Source organism: Corvus cornix, chromosome 3 (genome assembly GCF_000738735.6).
Source record: "Corvus cornix cornix isolate S_Up_H32 chromosome 3, ASM73873v5, whole genome shotgun sequence".
Taxonomy (NCBI): domain Eukaryota; kingdom Metazoa; phylum Chordata; class Aves; order Passeriformes; family Corvidae; genus Corvus; species Corvus cornix.
In genome coordinates this window covers 91,469,312-91,488,550 of record NC_047056.1, presented here as the reverse complement: position 1 = coordinate 91,488,550, position 19,239 = coordinate 91,469,312, and the positions used below count along the sequence as shown (strand labels likewise).

General features: G+C 41.7%; 1 protein-coding gene and 1 long non-coding RNA gene across 5 annotated transcripts; one reads left to right on the top strand and one right to left on the bottom strand.

Moving 5' to 3' along the window:
• Positions 1 to 6,613: 6,613 nt before the first annotated feature.
• LOC104693611 lies at positions 6,614 to 10,301 on the bottom strand. Its single transcript, XR_752577.4, has 2 exons — positions 10,156 to 10,301; positions 6,614 to 8,730 (listed from the first exon to the last, which is right to left on the bottom strand). It is a non-coding gene; the product is annotated as an uncharacterized LOC104693611 (long non-coding RNA).
• A 66-nt stretch (positions 10,302 to 10,367) lies between these two features.
• Positions 10,368 to 19,239, top strand: TMEM14A (transmembrane protein 14A). Of its 4 annotated transcripts, none has more exons than XM_039569495.1 (5): positions 10,368 to 10,450; positions 12,001 to 12,086; positions 13,752 to 13,853; positions 17,271 to 17,358; positions 18,339 to 19,239. In XM_039569495.1, exons 2-5 carry the CDS (start codon positions 12,011 to 12,013, stop codon positions 18,376 to 18,378), a joined length of 306 nt encoding a protein of 101 aa, XP_039425429.1. In that variant the 5' UTR covers positions 10,368 to 10,450; positions 12,001 to 12,010; the 3' UTR covers positions 18,379 to 19,239. The 4 variants fall into 4 exon arrangements, with proteins under 4 accessions (XP_039425429.1, XP_039425430.1, XP_010404646.1 ...); XM_039569496.1 differs by lacking the exon at positions 10,368 to 10,450 and adding an exon at positions 10,646 to 10,766; XM_010406344.3 differs by lacking the exon at positions 10,368 to 10,450 and adding an exon at positions 11,149 to 11,169.

Genomic DNA, 19,239 nt, shown 5'->3' with positions numbered 1-19,239 from the left:
TAACATCCATCTTCCATAATATACATGCACAGTAAGTTTCAAAAATAGGAAGGAAAAACCCTAAGTTATGTGCACTGAACCTTTTCTCAAAAAGAGGCTGAAATCGTAAACAAGAGTGAGAATTTGCTTCCTTATTTTTCAAAACCACTGTCATCAAAGGCAGCTAAGATGTTGCTCTACACAAAGGCATAAAAAGAGAATTCAAATCACCAGAGGTTTTAACAGGCTGGGCTGAGGTCGGACACTTCTAGTCCCAGAAGATGATGGTGACTTAGAGATAACAGTGGTAAAGCATTAGAAGCTGCAGAAGTACACTCCTTCACTGTAGTATTAGAAGTGTGAATCTGACCAGGAGCACTATGTTCATGCTGGAAATACAAGCATTTTGTAGAGTCTGTGGTTGAAGGCTGTGAACCAATTTTACCTCCTCCCTCTATAAAGCCTCCAAACCAACCCTAAAAAAAGTGCAAATTCCTTCCTTTCCTTGGAGACAGTAAACAGCAGTAGGAATGCAACAGACAGTGGTAGCTTCTGTGAGGCAATATGGTACCCAAGAATAGCTCAGATACTCACTCCAGTGATGAATTTGATAGCTAGTTTGTGTCAGACTAATTATTCTAACACAGGATTCACAGAGTCATTTCTACCTCAAAAGGCTTCTGAGGGAAGAAAAATACCAATCAAATCCAAATAGATTTTTTTTTCCTGTTGGAAAGCAAAGCCAGTTGGTTTATATTCTCTGGTGGTGGGGAAGAACACTTCCACCCTAAGAAAGAGTCAGTCTTTCAGAGAGACTTTTTGGCAACTCATTTCAGGCCTTTAGAGGCAGGCTCTGGAGGTGGCAAGAACAGGGAGGTGACAAAGTCACCTTCCTCCCAGCTCTACAACCAGCTGCCAGCTTCCAACTCTGAAAATGAACAGGCAGATGGTCACAGCTCTCCTGGTCCAAATCACACTGCTCCATGCAGGTGTGCAGAGCACTGCAGCCCCAGAACGCTGCAGGGGCCAGGACAGCCAACATCACCATTACTCTAAGGTGTCAGGGATGAGCATGCCATAGGCAGTCTCCACATTCTCTACTCTGCAACTCCTATATCCTCCACTCTTCTCCTGGCAATGCAGTATTAAGATCAAATGGGAGAGGAGGATGCTACGGGGAAAGGGTGGGACACCCTCGCATGTTCCCTGCCTGCCCTCCCTGGGACACAAGAACATAGCTTCAAGCTCAGCTGCTCTGTGCTCCATATTGCATCCCATACTCAGGGCCCCAATGCCTAACACTGATGGAATGTTTGCCTAGAAAGAGCACAAGGCTGTGCAGAAAATGAGCCTTTAGTCTCCCCTCTCTGTAGTCTGTGTGCATGCAGATCTTGCTCAGAAAAATGAGCTCCATTCTGATTTCTGCCAACCATCTGCTGAAATGTAAATGTGTTTTACTTTTAATTCTCAAACAACTCCAAGCAACTTCACAGGATTCCTTCACTTACCATAACAGCACCTTGAATACGTTCAGAAAATTTGCTTAACTTTGATAATAAAGTTCTGGCTTTTTATTTTGAAGTAGTGTACTTCAAATCCTGCTGGGAGTGCATTTTTATTAAAAATTCTCTGTATCTTCCCCTTCTCTTCATGTGAGCCCAGCACATGTACAGTATTTGAATGCCTGGATTAGAAGGATAATTAACAAAAATATTCCAACAACTTTATTTTTGGAAGAAAGAAAACTTACTCTGTGTGTGTGTGTGTGTGTGTGTGTATCTGATACAGCTGGTTTCGTTCACACTGACACACCCAACAAATGTTTAAATAAAATTCAACTGTTCAACATGTAAAATAAGAATTCCAAATCTTTCTTAATTTCTCAATTGAAATCAAGAGTTTGATCCTACAGGCAGTGTACATTATTATTTACTGTTAACAGCTATAGCTGTGCACATATGGGAAGTCTGCAGGCACCTTTATACATTTATGCATCTTTTCTTTGGAATAGAGCTGGTATTTGCATTTGCTAAATCATTTACACCATATGGATAAGAGAAAGCAATGTAATATAGTACTGATTGACTTTTGCAAAGTAGAAACCAGATCTGAATTCCATTTTAGCCTAGTGAAATCCTAAGGCTTTATGGGAAGGTTCTTCCTTGGCCCAGCAGTAACAGTGACCTGTAATTTACATGGCACATTTTTTGAAAAATTCTCAAACTTACAAAGATTTACAGGGGTCACTTCAGTCATGAGTGAACTGCAGAGAGGGGCAAAATATAAGTTTGTGACGTAAAGACATAGGCCACAGAAATGAAAGACAACAGACCAAGAATAATGTATTCCCTTGAAGAAAGTAGAGGCTAATAGGTAGACACACTATCAATTATAACACTGGATTATCCTTCAGCTCGTAAAAAATGTCAGGAGACTTTAAATACCTACAGATGGTCAGTGCCTCCATTTTCAATTACCTCTGACAGATGGCCCTTCCCTATGGCCCAGTGCTGATATGCCAAGAACAGTGATTAGAGATTGACTCAGAGGCAAGAATGGTGCCATACTTTGCAGCTGTATTTATAGTCAGACCCAGAGTTTTCTTTGCCTCTATATCTGCAATTCAAAAACACCGTCTGAAGACATACTGAAAAAATAGCAGTCACTTGGTTCTATCCCCTGCCCTGATTTACCACCATAAATCATACTGTGGTGAGACAAGGCTATTCATCAGTTGCATGAAGACCCCAGAACGTATCAGTATCCATTCTAGCAGCTAACAGCTCTGCATATAGTTAATGCATTCTACTACCACTGCAACTCTCTTTCATTCCCAAAAGTTGAGGATTCTGTTACAGATCAAATCATCAGTTAAATTATGGGCCAGTAATCACAAAACCCAAGCCAACTGCTGACAAACCAAATCCACAACTGGCATTTATACTAAATTAATCATGTAGCACGTGGGCATTTGTTAGCACTTTACCACATTGTACACAATCTGGTTATTTCCTGACTCCAGTTCCAGTTTTAATCATGGCTCTTCATTTTATGTAAAACATCCAAAAATAAAATGATCCAAATGTCTTTATCACCTCAGAAAATGTAAACTGTGGGAGTGTGAAATGTAAATTCTTCATCATCCATTAAAGCTCCAGGCCCAGATGGTCTCTCTGCAGTTTTTCCAATGATCCAATTTGCTGTTTCCATCCCATTTATGATGCCTTTACTGAGAATCATAATAGATGTTCAAAAGACATTTAGTAAAGAAACTGTTAATTTTATTTTTGGATTTTGGAGCATGAAGGGAGTCTGGAAATAGGCTGTCATGCCCACTTAGCATTACCTTCAACTGCGTGGGATGCATCCAGAACACAAGTCACTCTGGTTTGAACAGTGTCAGCCACATGGTTGCAGGCAGCTGCTTGGCCATGCCCCTTACTCTCCCTGCTCCTAGGCCCACGTGCCTCTCAAGGAGGGCTCTCCCTCACTATGGATCTGGCAGGGATGCACAGCAGCCGTCTCAACAAACTGCATAGATAGTGTCACTCCTGAAGATAAAGATGTGTGTGAAGTGAGTATCTGTGCCCGCAGATGAAACACACCCAAGTGCCTGGTCAGCATTTGCCCAAACTGATCATGTTGCAGAAGATGATCATCAGCCAGATTAAACAGTTACTGGGGAATTACCAAAAGACTTGACACAAAGCAGGAGCCAGACTGAAGAGAAATATAAAAGAAGTGCGAAAACTTGTAATACAAAGGACACACCTTGGAGAGGAAACAACTGTCTCAGGGGTGTGTGGTTCAGCCCATGACTTGTAGGCAATTGCAGGGATCTGTAAAAAGGTAGAGGATCCACATCTCCCACAGGAGACATGTAAACAGGAAAATCTGCCATCTTTGGGAAGGGGGGGTGTTTTTGTAACCCATATTGCCCATGAGTGAGGGGGTGCATACAACTCTGTGCATACATGTGCCTGAGTGTTTCTGTGTGTGCATATGCGTACACTAAGAAAGCTTTGGGATTAGTTATAGAAGACTGTTTAGAAATTTATAGCATGGTTTGCCTATTTGTATTACTGATCTCGTTTTCATAGTTCACTAATTGCTGGATAATTACACTCTGCCAATAAAGCAATAAACTGCTTTGATTCATATTTATTTTAAACTATGTGAACTCAGCAGTTTTTCCCTGCAACATGTAGCAAGTTGCTGAAGCAACCAGAGATCTCTGTAGCAAAAGGATTTCATGTTTTCTTCCAAAGCATTGATTGACACTAAATAAATTCATGCTTAGTGAACCATATCTAACTACAGGTGAGATCCCTTAAGTGCATGTAATATTTGTCTCAAAATAATTATTTTTAAGTAAGACATTACACATATGGTTATTTCAGATCTCCTATTTCCCAGGAGTTCATACACAGGTGTTACATGGTTAGCATTTGTAACTAAACATGCTTCCATCTGGGGAATCAGCATTCATTGTTGGCACTGTATTTTCCCTTTGAGTTATCTGTGAAAAAACCAAACTGGAATGGATTTGGATCTCTATTACCACAATCTCACAGAGAAGACCCTTAGCTAAGCCAAAGAATGAATCAAAACCAGAACTGTAGAAGTGGTTTTTGCATGTTGCAGGGATTCACTAATCCTACAGGTTTTGGGAGGTTTTTTTTTGAAACATCAATTCAGAATTTCCTTTTACTTTAAGACAGACAAATCTTTACAGTTTTACCCATTTAACTGGCCTGGCCAATTCTCCTTCCTTCCACAGCTGGAATAATATAGTCTAGTATTCCCTAAAGCATGTTTTGCTGTGCATGCCCGGGTATGCTAGTCAGTGCTAATTTGCTATAATCCTGCTGCCCTGACTTTCCCAAACCACATCGCTACAAATGTAGGCAATTTGGTCCAAAGTGTGGACTCTGCAACAGCCTGGCAGCCCTAAATATTGTGAAGCACTGATGCATTACCAGTGACAGCAAACTCTCCACACATCCTCACAGTATGAACAAGGCACAAGCAGCTAAGCAATCAGAAAGGCTCAAACACTTACCAATGAACTTTGAACAACTTGGTAAAGGAAACAAACACACACACACAAAAAAAGTCAATTTCTGGGATGAGAATGTAGCTGAATATTCCAGCCAAAGATAATTGTATTTCACAAAATTGCAAACCTCACATGAGAGTTTGTAGTGGAAAAACACTGACAGGCCATTGTCTGCGGCACTGTATTCACAAGGCTGCAATTATAGCTCTACCATAATGAGTGTAACTCTGTGGTCAGAAAGACTGCAGGAATATGATATTTTCCATTGAATACTTCTTCCTTCATAGATATTTGGCTTGAAATCTGGATTTTTTGTTACAGTGTTGTTGGCATTGTTTATCTCACACTTTAATTTTTGGAGGCTGATCTATATAAGTACTTTAACTTGGCTTCTCCTTTTAGGTGTACAAATAAAAATTACTTCATCCTTTCCAAGCTTGAGTAATTGCACCCAATAGTAGACATGTAAACACTTTCTATGATTTGATGTTTATAATCTTCCCTTTGCACTCACAGTGGTACTCCTTTGGGTATCATCAGCCACAAAAAAAAAAATGAATACAGCTTTTTTCTTTTTTTCAAATTAGGTTACTGCTGTTATTAGTCAAGATCCCTAAGGTCTCACCGAGCTGTGCTTCTCCAGGCAGGCTTGGCAGGAGACATATCCTAACCCATGCTGCCTGATGACAACCACCATGAGATACCAGTCTCACCACCCACTGGAGGCTCCTCTAGCATATGTTTGTGGAAGGTTTCTGGCTCATCTGTAGTGGAGGAGCAGCAAAAAAACCCTCAGAGGAGACAAAAGATCTGGCTTCATAATCAACCAAGCATGAAAGACAGTACTTGTGTATCTCTAAGCATGGGAAGAGCTTAGGAAGGGGAAGGAAAACAATATCTGAACTGTTAAAAATATTACTTCTGATAGATGTAAAAGATGGGTTGGTAACCATTACAGGAGGTTGCTGAGTAGTGGGTGGTCTTCCTTAGTGAATATACCAACTTTAATGAGCTCTGAAGAGGAAAAGATCAAAATCTCACCAGGAAAGTGCTGGAACAAAAACACTGCTGTGAGGGCCCAAGCCTGTTCACCACTTTTTCTCAGTAATACTTGTGTAAGCAATACTCCTGATGTTAATGTGATTATCTAAAGGCAGAAGGAGTACTCATACAAATAGGGGCTGGGATTCATGCCTAGTAATCTGTCTAATCTGGCACTCTCTCCTTCAGCTGCACTAGATGTTTTCCAGCAGATGACTCTCAAATAATATTCCCAAAATACACTGATATCCTGGGGGAAATTCTATCACAGCTTATGAAATCTTTCCTCAGTCATGAGTATTCATCAAGTTCTATGCAGACAGAGCAGAAGGATCTCTGGGGAAAATGCAACATCAGGAGGGCTATAGCCCAGTCTGAGTCCCTATCCAAGCACTAATATTATGTGGATTGTGTATGTATTGGAAAGTGTATGTTTCCTCAATAGGGTACAATGCAGTGTTAGTGACCTATGGTTCAGGTCTTACTGAAGTAAGAGAACCCTGAGGCATCATCCTCAAAAAATAAAATACAAACTCCTACTAACATTGCATTTATTCTCGCATACCTGTGGACACAAAATCAGAGCCCTGAAAAAAACATAACGGATCTCCTGGAGGGTTAGACCCATATCCAGCTATCCCCAGTATCCTTTCTTTAATAACAAGAGATACTATTTAAAGAGAACATGCAAGCCAGGCATATACATTACCTTTACTCTCCTCCAGCACCCACAACCACTGTATTAGGGATGCTAGAGAGCATATCCCTACTAAATTCTTCTTTCATGTCTCTATGAATATGCAGTCCATTTAATTGTTTAGTCTCCTTTCCAATCTGCTAGCCTATTTGCTTCCAAAACTTCTGCTGGCAGTAAATTCCACAAGTTCACTATATCTGCTACATTAAAAAAAAGTATACTCCCTTTTATCTTTTCTAAACCAATCTCCTACTGGTTTCAATGACTGCCCCTACTTCTAGTTCTGCAGGATTTGGAAAACATCAATCTTTTTCCATAATCCCACCCAATGAGGAGAACAATCTTTGCACGAAAATATTCCAGAACTACACCTGTGTAAGGGTGCTTAGCTGCTCTTTTTTCCCTATCTCAGGACCTTTTCTTCTGTCTATGGGATTTCAGAGGCACTCTTCCATTCCACAGATCCGTTCTGGTATCACATTATGTTCTGGGATAGCAATTGGCATTAAATCTTACTTGGTGCTTACAACTATGAGTATCCTTTAGAGTTAATACAGGAAAACCAACAAATAACACAAACAGCTTACAGCAGAGAGAGGTCTTTTATGTGCTTCATGCTGCCAACACCTTCTCTAACAACAGGTAGCCCCAGCAAAAATGTTCCAGGGGAGGGAGATGGACTGTGTTATACAAGCCCCTTAGAGGCTTCTTGTTTTAGACAGGACATAAGCAAAGAAAGGCACAAGCTCAGACTTTCTCAGGGAAGAATGCCTACATTCAGGTGAGAATGTAGCCGGGGCTAACACAAGGTCACACATGATCGATATGGGTGAAACTTTCTGGGGACAGGGCTGTACAATTTTAAGAAGCCTCCACTCTACATTTTAAATTCTTTTTCTCTTCAGGTCACATTTTCCTGAACACAGAAAAATATATCCCTGAAACTAAGGCAATTTGCTTGCCAGATTTGAAAGCTTGTTTTTCCAAAGCAGAGAGATGCTAGGGGCTGTTCAGTGAAATGGTTATGTTTATAATGGACAAAACCATGTATTCTCCCCTAAATTCATCCTTGTAGTTGGCTCAATTGTTGTAAATGGAACTTTCCAAAATCAAAGCAAACAAATCATAAGACAAAACAAAATAACCAAAACAAACTAAAACAAAACAGCTGGAAGCGGACACCCAGCAGGGGAAATTTCAGCTCAGATTGGCAGTAACAAGCAAGTGAAAACTATACTAGAAAGCACATAGCAACAATAACACTAGCTATGCTGCTGGGGCTGTTATACTTCACTGTAAGGACTGAGGTGTTTGATTTGTCATGCTACCAACAAACTAATTTAATTAACTCTCCTCCTATTCAAAACCTCCCATCTGTGCTGTAAAATACAGCAACCATTTCACATCAGACAACAGTTAAGTAAAACCTTAGGGAAAACAGTACCAAATACTTTTTGTAATTGAAAATTGAAGGGAACATAACAAGCAGCATATAATTATGTGAATTCAAATTTTATCCAGACTTCAGGGTCACCCAGTCTGCTTAAGTGATGAGTATCATTGAATCAGTAATCACAACTGGTCATTATCCTAGAGGTGCCAAAAGATACTGTATGTGTTCCACTTTGGAATCCCCTCAAATAGAGTTGCATGGTTCTGCTCCATTTAATTCCCTGTTTATTTAACTGTGCTTTTCAAGAGCTGCAAGTCTCATAATACTTCATCAAAAAATCCAAGATTTCTGGATTTCAGCTTATGAATCCACTTTTTGTTTGCATTTTGGAGCCATCCTGCCCTCAAGTGTCCAACGTTTGTTTTCCAAAGTTGCTGCACCTTCAGTCTTCCTTCCAACAGACACTGTGGTGAGATAAGGAGAGCAGTTCTGTTTTCCACTGAGCAGACAGAAGACTTGGACAGCTCACATGGAGTGGGTTTGTGTTGCAGCAGTTAAACACTACAAGAAAAAACAAATGGAACGTTAGGAGTGGAAATTAGATATGTTAACCCTAATGAGAATGCTGATTTGCTTTCCAGCTAGCTCTTTGGAGCGGAAAACTCCCACACCTTTAAGCAAAGAAATCTAAAGGAAACACGGGATTTTGGCAGAGATTTTCAAATGACCCCTGAAGAAGGCAGGTATCCAAGTCCTATCACATGGCATTGTGAGTCTCTCCCTGTTGTGGCCATGTTTATGCTCAGTCTGCTTGTGGGAACAAGGGAAGTGTGGGGAATGTTGCACACAGGCACCCCTGAATCACTCCTGAAGGACACATCCTGTGCTGGTCAAGAATCGCTCAATTGACAAAAAGCTAAAGAAACACTGTGGAGGGGGACAAAATATGGACAAAAATAGCTTTTAGTGGAATAGGTCCAGCAAACAAGGCTAGCAGACAAGAAGTCAGGGTGTTAAAATAACCACCTCAAGCAGTTTCATAAATTAGCTACCTGTTCAGTATCAGAGTCTTGGGGCTTGTGCCTGCTGTTTTCCCTGACAAACACATACCAGCATTCAGCCTACGTGCCTGCTCACCTGACTTCATGCAGCAGCCCTCAGACTTTCAAAAAACAGAAGCAAGGACAGAGAGAAACTTTCTTAGGAGAGAGGCAGGGGACAGAAGGGTGCCTGGCACAGCAACGAGTGCCCATTGCTGGGTCACAGGGTGCCTGTGGGGGCTGCAGGAAGGAGACCCTCACCCTGCCCCTGCCCATCTGTGGGATGGGCATGCTTTGGGGACAGGTGGATCTGCAGGCGTGACTCCCTCGTTCATGAGCTCTTCCATCTCAAACACGGCAAGAGGGGTTGGCCTTAAAAGAGTAAAATATCCACGGACCTTTCCACTGTGTAAAGGGCTGGATAAAGAGTCTCCAGCAAGAGATGCCCACCCCGGAGCAGGACGCTGTCATAGAGGGGCCCCAACAAAGAGAGTGTGCTGCCCTGCTGCCCTGCACCAGCACAGCCACGACTCAGAGAATCACAGAGCTGTTAGGGCTGGAAGGGACCCCTGCAGACCATCTAGTCCATTATTAGCACCGTGTTCTCACCAACTGAGCTGAAATTTCGTGTGGTTTAGTTTATGGCCATCGCTCCCTGTCCTGTTGCTGTACACCACCAGAAACGTCTGGCACCACCCTCCCGACACCCAGCTTTGAGATATTTATATGCATGAATGAGACCCTCTCTCATTCTTCTCTAGACAGAACAGACCCGAGTCCTGCAGTCTCTCTTTACAAAAGAGATCTTCCAGACACCTAGTCATCTTTGTGGCCTCCGCTGGACCATCTCCAGTGGTTCCACGTCTCTCTTTTACTGCGGAACCCAGGACTGGACACAGCACTCCAGATGTGGCCTCACTAAGGCCGAGAAGAAGGGGAGGATCACCTCTTCCCGATGCACCCCTGGATACCACTGCCCTCCTGGCCGCAAGGGTACCGCCGGCCCATGGTCACCCACTTGTCTCCCGCAGCCCGGCTCCGCCAAGCGCCGCCAGCCGCCGCTCCTCCGGCGGCGCTACGGGCGGGCCGGGCCGCGCCATGACGGCGACAGGCGCCCTCCTTCCGCCGCCGAGGGGCTGAGCCGGGGACGCGGCAGCTCGGCCGGGCCCGGCGCCCCACGGAGCCCGGCGGGAGGCGGGGCCGGGGCCGCGGCAGGTCAGAGGGCGGCGCGGCGGGACGAGGTACGGCGGGGCGGCGGGGCCGAGCCGCGGGGGGGGCGGCCGGGGCCGAGCGAGAGGCTGGGCGGGGTGCGGGGCCGCCCTCCGCAGGCACCTGCTGTCTGTCGGGGGCTGCGCCCGGCGCTGGGAAGCGAGTCGCGGGCTGCGGGTCCGGGCAGCGGGCCCGGCCGCGAAGGCCAGGCACATCAAAGGCCTGGGGATCCCTGGCCCCTTCATCCCTGGCCCCTGCCTCTGCAAACCTCGTTCTCCGGGGTGCCATGGCCCCCTAAATCCAGCTTTTGTCCTGAGGGGTTACGACCTGGGGAGGAGGGGGCTCGCTGTGAGTTGCTTACTTTTAATACTAAAGGCTTGACATGAAATGCTGAGTGAGCACTGTTTGCTACTGCCCTTTAACACTGTGGTCAAGGACTGTTGCAGTGGGGATACTGCAACATGCATATATCAAACCAGGAGTCCCGTGGAAAGGGAATATATATGGACAAACAGATTCTTGCTAGATGTTTCAGAGATGTTTATTTCTCCAGCCGCATGGCCGGAGCTCTGCTGAGGAACTGTTCCAGTCACGGGACCCAAGGGTCCTTCTGCCCGCGCAGGGAACACAAACCAACCAATGGGAACGAGGCTGAGCAGGGGCAGGGAATCCCCGTGTCTGTGCCCTCAGGGCCCCTCTCCCAGGGCTACACGGCAGGGGAGGGACCCCAACAAAGGACACACGCGCTGAGGTATAAAGAAGGACGTACTTAATTAAGTGTATACTTAATTTGGGAGAAGGAGGGAAAAGATGTGTCCCACCAGCTGATGGGAGAGAGGCCGTGGTGCTGCAGGAGCTCTCTGGCTGCAGAGCACTGCCATTCATGCCTTTACACAGCACTGCCAGGGAAGTAGGGACCAGCATCACAACAGAACCTTAAATGCTTCCTGCGGGGCAGAAGCCTAACTTCAGACAATGCACCAAAATGTAAAGGTGAAACAAAAGGGCATAGACACAGGCCAAAGCAGCTGTATGTATAGCTTCCCAAAACAGCCTAAGCTTCTGTCTGGAAACATTGAACAGACTCTGAAAATTGGTATTTTTGTCTGGTGCAGGGTTTGTTAGATTCCGCTTGAAATGCACCAGGTGCAGTGTGGTTGAAAGGAGATGAAAGCACTGAGCTGAGCACTCAGAAGACCTGTACATATCCATAGTGTGCGCTCAGCTCAGCCCTGTAGCACAAGTGCGACAAAACGTTCTTTGGATGGTGTCAAGCTTTTTGCCTGCATACATGTATTTGTGACTGGGAAAAATGCATGCCACGTACATCCCAAAAAATCTGCTAATGGAAATAAGGTATACCCAGATACTGGGGTGTAAGGAAGGGCAGCAGTTAGTGAAAGGATGGTACAATAGTCAAAAGGCACACACACCTTCACCTTCTGAATGTTTTGACACAGCAGTCAAACACAACTTAGGAGATTGTAGTGTTATTTAGAACCCTTTAAGTAATGATTTCTTTTTTACCACGAGGAAGGAATTTGTTTGCCTTCAGTTGCAATATGTTTTGGTTTTTTTCCAGAGTTGGGACCATGGCTGTTGACTGGATTGGTTTTGCATATGCTTCATTGCTGATGTTTGGAGGTGTTGTAGCTTACACTCGTAAAGGTAAGTACTGGGACAGCAGGAAATCAAAGCATTTGAATTTCCTCTATGCAGTGTGAGACATGACAACTTTGCTGTAACTGTAACTTTGCTGTAACACAACTGCATTTTACATCCATCATATGCTGCTGTAAATGCACTGAGTCTCATGAGATGTACTTGGACCAGCTGAAGCACTTGAGTTTGTTTTCAGGGCAAAGAGTGGGGGTTGTCATGTTATCTTTGACCTTAAGTGCATTTTGAGCTTTCTCATCTCCTTTTAATCATTCCTGTGTTGAGCACAGTAGATCCTTGATTAAAGCTTATTTTCTACAGAGACATCCAGGCTTGATTCTGACATTTCCAGATGCACGGTGAAAAAAACCCCTTTACTTATGTGCTCTGAGTTGGTGGTTAATTCTCTGGTACTGTTAGAACTGTGCCTTTTCACAGTAAGATAACGAGGCAGGTTTTAGCGGGCAGTGTACCACAAGGCGCAGTTTCGGTGTTCCAGGGATTTTCGCGGTCCCGCGGGTGGCAGCGCCGTGCCCGGGCCCTGCACCGGCAGAGGTCGCAGCGGTACCGAGGACGGGCAGGCGGGGCTGCAGGCGGGTTCACAAACCTCGGCAGCGCTTCACTCTCCGGCCCTGTGGCCATTATCCGTCACCATTCCTGTGATTTAGGGTCACTGTCTCCCTTCGCAGTGTGCACATGCTGTGCTCTCGGAGACACGGCTTCGCATCTGAATTTCTGGAGACGCTGTATTTTTGTGTTTGCAGCCAGCTGCACTCTCTGACTATCCCATTCACCTGTTCTTTTCACTCTTTATTAGTTGGTCAATCCTCGTGGCAAATCTAGATTATTTTTTATGGGTTATGATTTCCATTTCTTGCAAAGTCATGATTAAAAGTACTCAAAATAAAAGGATTGGGAGCTAAATGACATCAGGGGGTTTGGATTCTTTATTTATAAACATTTGGGGATCAGCTTAATCCAAATAATGTCTGCTGTGCAGATTCTACACTTTTATCATACGATACCAAGACAAATGTCTGTTCAGAAATCTAAATATATTAGGGATATATCCGGGACTTATGAACCAGTTTTGCAATAGCACTGCAAGAAGATGTCAAGTTACTTTTAGAAGCCCTATTTTCATCCTCACTGCCATTTATTTGTTTTTTCATTATTTATTAAATGGGATGTTGGTGATAGCATTTCTTTGTCCAGGACTGATGTCAGACTGAAAGGCCTGACATTATGACCACACATGTTGTCCATTTACTCTATATATATTGACACATTTCTACAATTTTTGGAGACTCCCAAGTGCAGTAAGATATAGTTAAAACGAACAGACAGTTCCGAGAAATTACCAAAGTCCTTATTAAGTATGATAGAGAAAATAGCCAAATTTAGGGTTGTATTTTTCCCAAGGTGTAAGTATTACTGGATCCTGATCATCTCCCTCTAACATAGTTCACTTTGCCCCTAATGCCACGTATTAGAATGACCCAGTTACAGAAATACTACCTCTCTATTCACACTGGGTGAGGTAAGCTGGAATGTGGCAAAATCCGTTTTATTTTTAATATATTTGGATAATACTGTGTAGAGAGACAACTGCCGTATAAAGATTGAGTTTAAAGACCTTGTATTTAGAAATAACACTTGAATGATTTCTTGCAGGTAGTAAAATCTCTTTAGCTGCTGGACTCACCTTTGGCTCTGTGGCTGGTTATGGAGCTTACTGTGTAACATGTGATCCAAGAAATGTGAAGATATCATTGTGTAAGTGTTTCATTACAGTAAACAAACAAACAAACAAGCAGCATCCTTAACTGCATGTAAAATTCTCTTTTTAGTAAATTTTGAGTATTGCTTTGGTTTAAATGTTGAGTTTTAAATAGAGGTCAACACTTCAACGTAGCTTGCAAAAGTCAGGAGCCATTTGCAAGGTAAGGCGGATCATTCACACAAAGCCAGCAGGTGTGTGAATGCAAAACACTGACTAGTGTCAAGCCACCTGGCAGCACCTCCTTTTATGAGGTGGTTGCCTAACATTGCACAGATTGTGAAATCCAGCTGAGAAACAGGAGATAGTACTGCAATAAAATCACTAGCGCTACAGATTAGAATTTCACAATCTGAGCAGTAAAGTGGGTGCAGGATCCAGTGTTGCATAATTTAACGTATCCTCAACTCCCAGTGAATCAAATAGTTTGATTTAGTGTTTTTCCTTTGCTGTTAAGACAGGATACAAACTACGCAGTAATTGTCATGGTAGCTAGTTTGCCTCATGGAGGCAAAACCTACATTCTCTAAGGGGGGCATTAACCTCGCCAAGTGATTTGCAATAAGAGCTGTTGGGAGCTTGTCTCACTCATGGTTTTAGCAAAGGTGGTTTCACATGCAGAAATACATTTAAAATACATATAATCCAGATGATGTGAGCACACAATTGTTTTTTCTCAACTTAGAATTTGTGGTATACTGTTCATTCTGATTTTGTGCTTTGCCTCAGTCACAATTATAAAAATTTACGTTTCAAAAAAATGTTGAGTAGCATTGTCAGTGAAGTGTTTCCACCAGGTTCTTTAGAAAAGGTGGTAATGGTGGACCTGATCTGCTCCTAGATGGCCTTAAATTGGATTTCCACTTTTGCCACCAAGACCTTGCTCAGATTAAGTTTTCCCTCTGTTTAAATAAACGCCAAAACTTCATTTGGAATGAAGACATAGCCTTAAGTATATGTAAATTTATAATCATTAGTGTGAGATGATTTTAATTAGTGTATGGTATTGTACTTCTATGGGTTAATTAAGCCACTAAGTTAGATACAGAATTTATGGAAGACTCATTAAAACTTAATATATGTTGCCTGTTTCCCAATTCCCAGGTTTTGAAGGGACTAATACAAAATTTTCCTTTAATGTGCTTTTGAATGTCTGATATCTAAAATAGTCGGTGTTTTTCATTTCATGTAGCTGTAGGCGTCTGAGGACTTTCTCAACTGGAGAAATGTATATTACTTACTTAGTAGAAGTCACAGCAATGAGATGAGATGAGACAGAGTTCACTACACCTGCCCTAGAAAGTTCTTCTTACATAGAGTAAAAGGAACAAAGACTTTTTAAAGCAGTCTTAGTTTAGAATGTTTACAAAAAAATGTTTTAATTGCTTTTTATTATAAATGTATATTGCTTTTGTGGAAAACTAGAATGTTTTCACTTATGTCTTAACATGCCAAAGTGTGAAAAGCAGCTAGAGCACAAATGAAAGATGGAAATTAAGTGCATGGAAGAAAGCGACCACTCTGAACTTAGAAACCAGTACAGTAAATTACAATGTTAAATAAAGCAAGCACCCAAACCTTTAAAAGGTTAGGAAATCTAAAAACAACCCATCCATCCAAACCATGACTATTGACAGTATTCTTCACCTATGCAAGAGTCTCCTACAGTAATTTAGGTAATATTTTAGTACAAGACTTTGATAGGAAGGTTATTGTAACTTGTGCTACATACAAAGAGTATGTAGCCTATACCGCAGGCAAATTCTCTCAGTTGTTTTATAAATTATTATTTCAGGCATTTTCCTCCTTCATCTGAAATTAGCTCTGTGCTCTCTTCGATACTTTAATGCATTTTTATGTGTTTGAAGTAGGTGTAGAAATTCAAATTTCAGTATGCAAGAGTTAGTAGCATTCACAGTGCAAGTTGATCCTGATCTGAATATGATTCACTGGATTGAATTTGTCTTGATTTATTGAATTTCTTTGACCTGGTTTAAGGTGAAACAGTGAATGTATATAACTTTCTAAAATCAGGTCTAAAACTTGAATGTCTTAAAAAGTCACTGGAACCTGTGAACAGCCATGTACTAGCAAATGGAAAAAAAAGAACATTACAGAGTGAACATGCTTTGTAGCTTGTCATAAACTGTAAGTATACTCAGGACTCTGGCAAGACACATGCTGTGGAATAGTTTACTCTTGAGACATTCCTGAGAGGATCAAGGCTATGTGACTAGAAAATACGAGCAATGGTTAATGGAGCGTAATTTTTTTTTTTTTGCAAGGTATCTTTAATGAGTGCACATAGTTGGTAGAGTTCTGTAAGATACTTGTAGCTGTCAGGGCTTGTTTTATAACGCTGAAGTGAGCTTAAAACTAATTTTTGACACCTATGAACACAGGACTGGCCCCAGGACTAGACAGTGGAATTTGAAGAGAATTAGCCAGAAGGTTTAAATGCTCCATTAAAGGGAAGAGATCTGTGTAACTGCCATTACTTTGGCTGCGAGAGTGATAAGGCCCTGCTGCTCATGAGAAGTTCTGCCTCTCTGCCCACTTCTAGGAAGCGTTTCAAGTGACAGTTCTTTAATAAAGGTAGCTATCTTTGCAGTTTTATGTGTTCTCCTCAGCCTTCTCATTTATGTAGCCCTCTGCAGCCACAGTTCAAGATGAAATCCCCATGCCTGATGAGTTCATTGTTGCCTCCATTTTTAGTTAAGACTGCTCCAGGAAGAAGATGTAGTTTCTGTCATGATGTTTGTTCTCTGCTGCTTGTGCTGCATTTATTGCCCTCTTGGGCTGCCCAGCTCTTGTCACAGGCAAGGATGGTTCCCTCGTAGCAAAAGGCTACAAAGGAACTCGTGGTCATGAAGAAGGAGATGTTGATAGCCATATTCTGTAGCAAAAACAAGTGGCAAACCTTCTAATATGGTTTTTAAGGCTCAGCAAATGAAGAGCTAATATTCTAAAAATAAAACCAAAAAGAAGTTGAATGCTCTAGCTCCTTGAATAGTTGGAAAACAGCTGCAATGATCTAGGATGGTGTGATTTATGAGACACTATTCCTGTAATTCAGTATACATGTTACTGCTATGGCCAAGATTCTTTCTACTTTATTTGTATGCCCATGAATGTAGATATGGGTGAGTAGAATTGACTAACTAACAAACTTAGTCTCCATGGAATAGGATTTAGCATTCTGCTGCACATGGACACCTTATTTGTAGCTAAAAGAAATCATAATGGTGTATTTTGGAAAAGCAAGAATGATTTTATAGACTCTATCTCTGATCTAATGTTTTACTAAATTGCAGTTCATAAGAAAACAGCAATGACCTTTGATAACTCCACATGTTCCTGAGTGGTCCACTGCAAAAAGTGAGAACATAAATATATTGGATTGTCTTTTACAGTTTCATCTTTTCTTTTGACCATTATAATGGGAATGCGGTTCAAGAGGTCCAAGAAATTAATGCCAGCCGGACTAATAGCATGCCTGAGGTAAAGATACATTGCAGATCTTAATGCAAAGATTTCACTGGTTTTCAAATAGTTGCCATTTCACACCTGATTCAAGGCAGTATTGATGGAAGTCACTGTCATTCAGCAACTATACAGCTTAAGTGAAATTAGTTTGGAGGTCCAGTGAACAGCTTTTTTCTCTCACTAGGCAGATACAGCTGATAAGAAGTGACTTTCTCAGCACAGAAAGGAGAGGTCAGGAGTTAAATATTAATGCATATTGGTAAGGCTTTTGGAAGAACCTGGATAAGCCTTAGTGGTTTTGAACACATCCACATAAAATTAGTCTAATTTCGTACAACACGGTCATCTTAAAAAAAAGGCCAACACTTTGGTTTAGTTTTGGCTGCATTCAAAACTACTGGAACCACAGTACTGCTGAAAAACAGGACATTTTTGACCTGAGCTAAGAACTGTGGTCGGTATTAATGCAAATTATGATGTTTCTAACTGTTCCAGCTGCTTTATTGCTGCTGTTTGGCATTCTGGAAAATACAATTTTCTGAACTTATTATTTTGGAATTAAATTATGGAGTAAGTTCAAAACTTTTTTCCCAATGAGTCTGTAACTCAAAACATTTTTTGAAGTGTAAATCAGAATCCCCATCTTCTGAAGGAATAATAACTGTTGCTTCATTGTTACCAGATTTAATATAACACCATTCTGTTTTACTTCAGTTACATACAGGGAGGAAAAAATCAGAAGTAAATTGTCAAGGTGCAAAATTTAAGAATCAGGACTTACACTGGAAAATGTTATTGTCCATTGTGGATTGCTTTTCCAGCCTAGGTGGCTTTGTTTTTCGACACTGAGATTGTAGATTTAGACACTTGAAAAGACAGCTTAATAGAGACTCTAGTGTCAGTTATTTATGAATGCACTGTTATTTAATGATGACTTTCACTGGTTTTATTAATGACAGCTATATTTATGTTTTCTTGTTTTGGGTTTTTTTCAGCCTTTTGATGATTTTGAGGCTTGTTTTTATGCTGCTGTAGGAGAATTTAGAACCGAATATGACTGCCATGCCCACCAAACAGACATGCTCTCCATACTTGAAAGACAAGTTTGAACATAAGTCTTATACTGCATTTATATTTTCTGTAAAAGATCTGTACCTGTTATTTGATTATTGACATGTGCTGATATTTTAAAAGCTTTTTTTAACAACTAAAGCAAGTGTTTTGTTGGTATATCTTGATCTACTTTCATTTAAGCAGTCTATTAACTCAAGGGACCTTTCTTTTTAAGTTTGATCTGTTTTAGGGGTGCAGAGCGCCTCAGGAAATTGAATTACTCTTGCACTGTGTCTCTGAGAGAAGAATATATATAAATACATGTTTATGCTAAAAAGGTATCTTGTATTGGAGTATAATTTTGTAGTTTCTGAGATTAAATAATCAGTTTTAAATCAAAAATGTCTTGGGCCTGTACTGTGTTGCACTAGAAAACCAACTTCCTTTCCAACACACGTTCTTGTTCCACTGGTTCTAAATGTAAAAACTATAATCAATATTCAAATAAAACATAAAATGTTCAAAGCTTATCAATTTTTTAAGCAGGCGAGTGAGCCATTTTGTCAATGGAAGAGTCTGGTGCTCTGCTTTGTACTCAGTGGTGGTTTAAAACTTGTAGCATGCTGTAAATTGCCACTGACATGAACCATGGCTGAGGTTTGTCACTGCGCAGAGAGGTTCCAAACTGCCAGCACTCTGGAACAGGTTTGCCATTCCACTCTTAAACTGATTATCTTGCTGAAGTTCCCCCCCGTAAGCAAAGGAGAATATTCAGCCATAAACTATTCAGGGATTGAAGTTGCTTTGATTTGTGTACAAAATAAATATTGCCTGGGTCTCAAA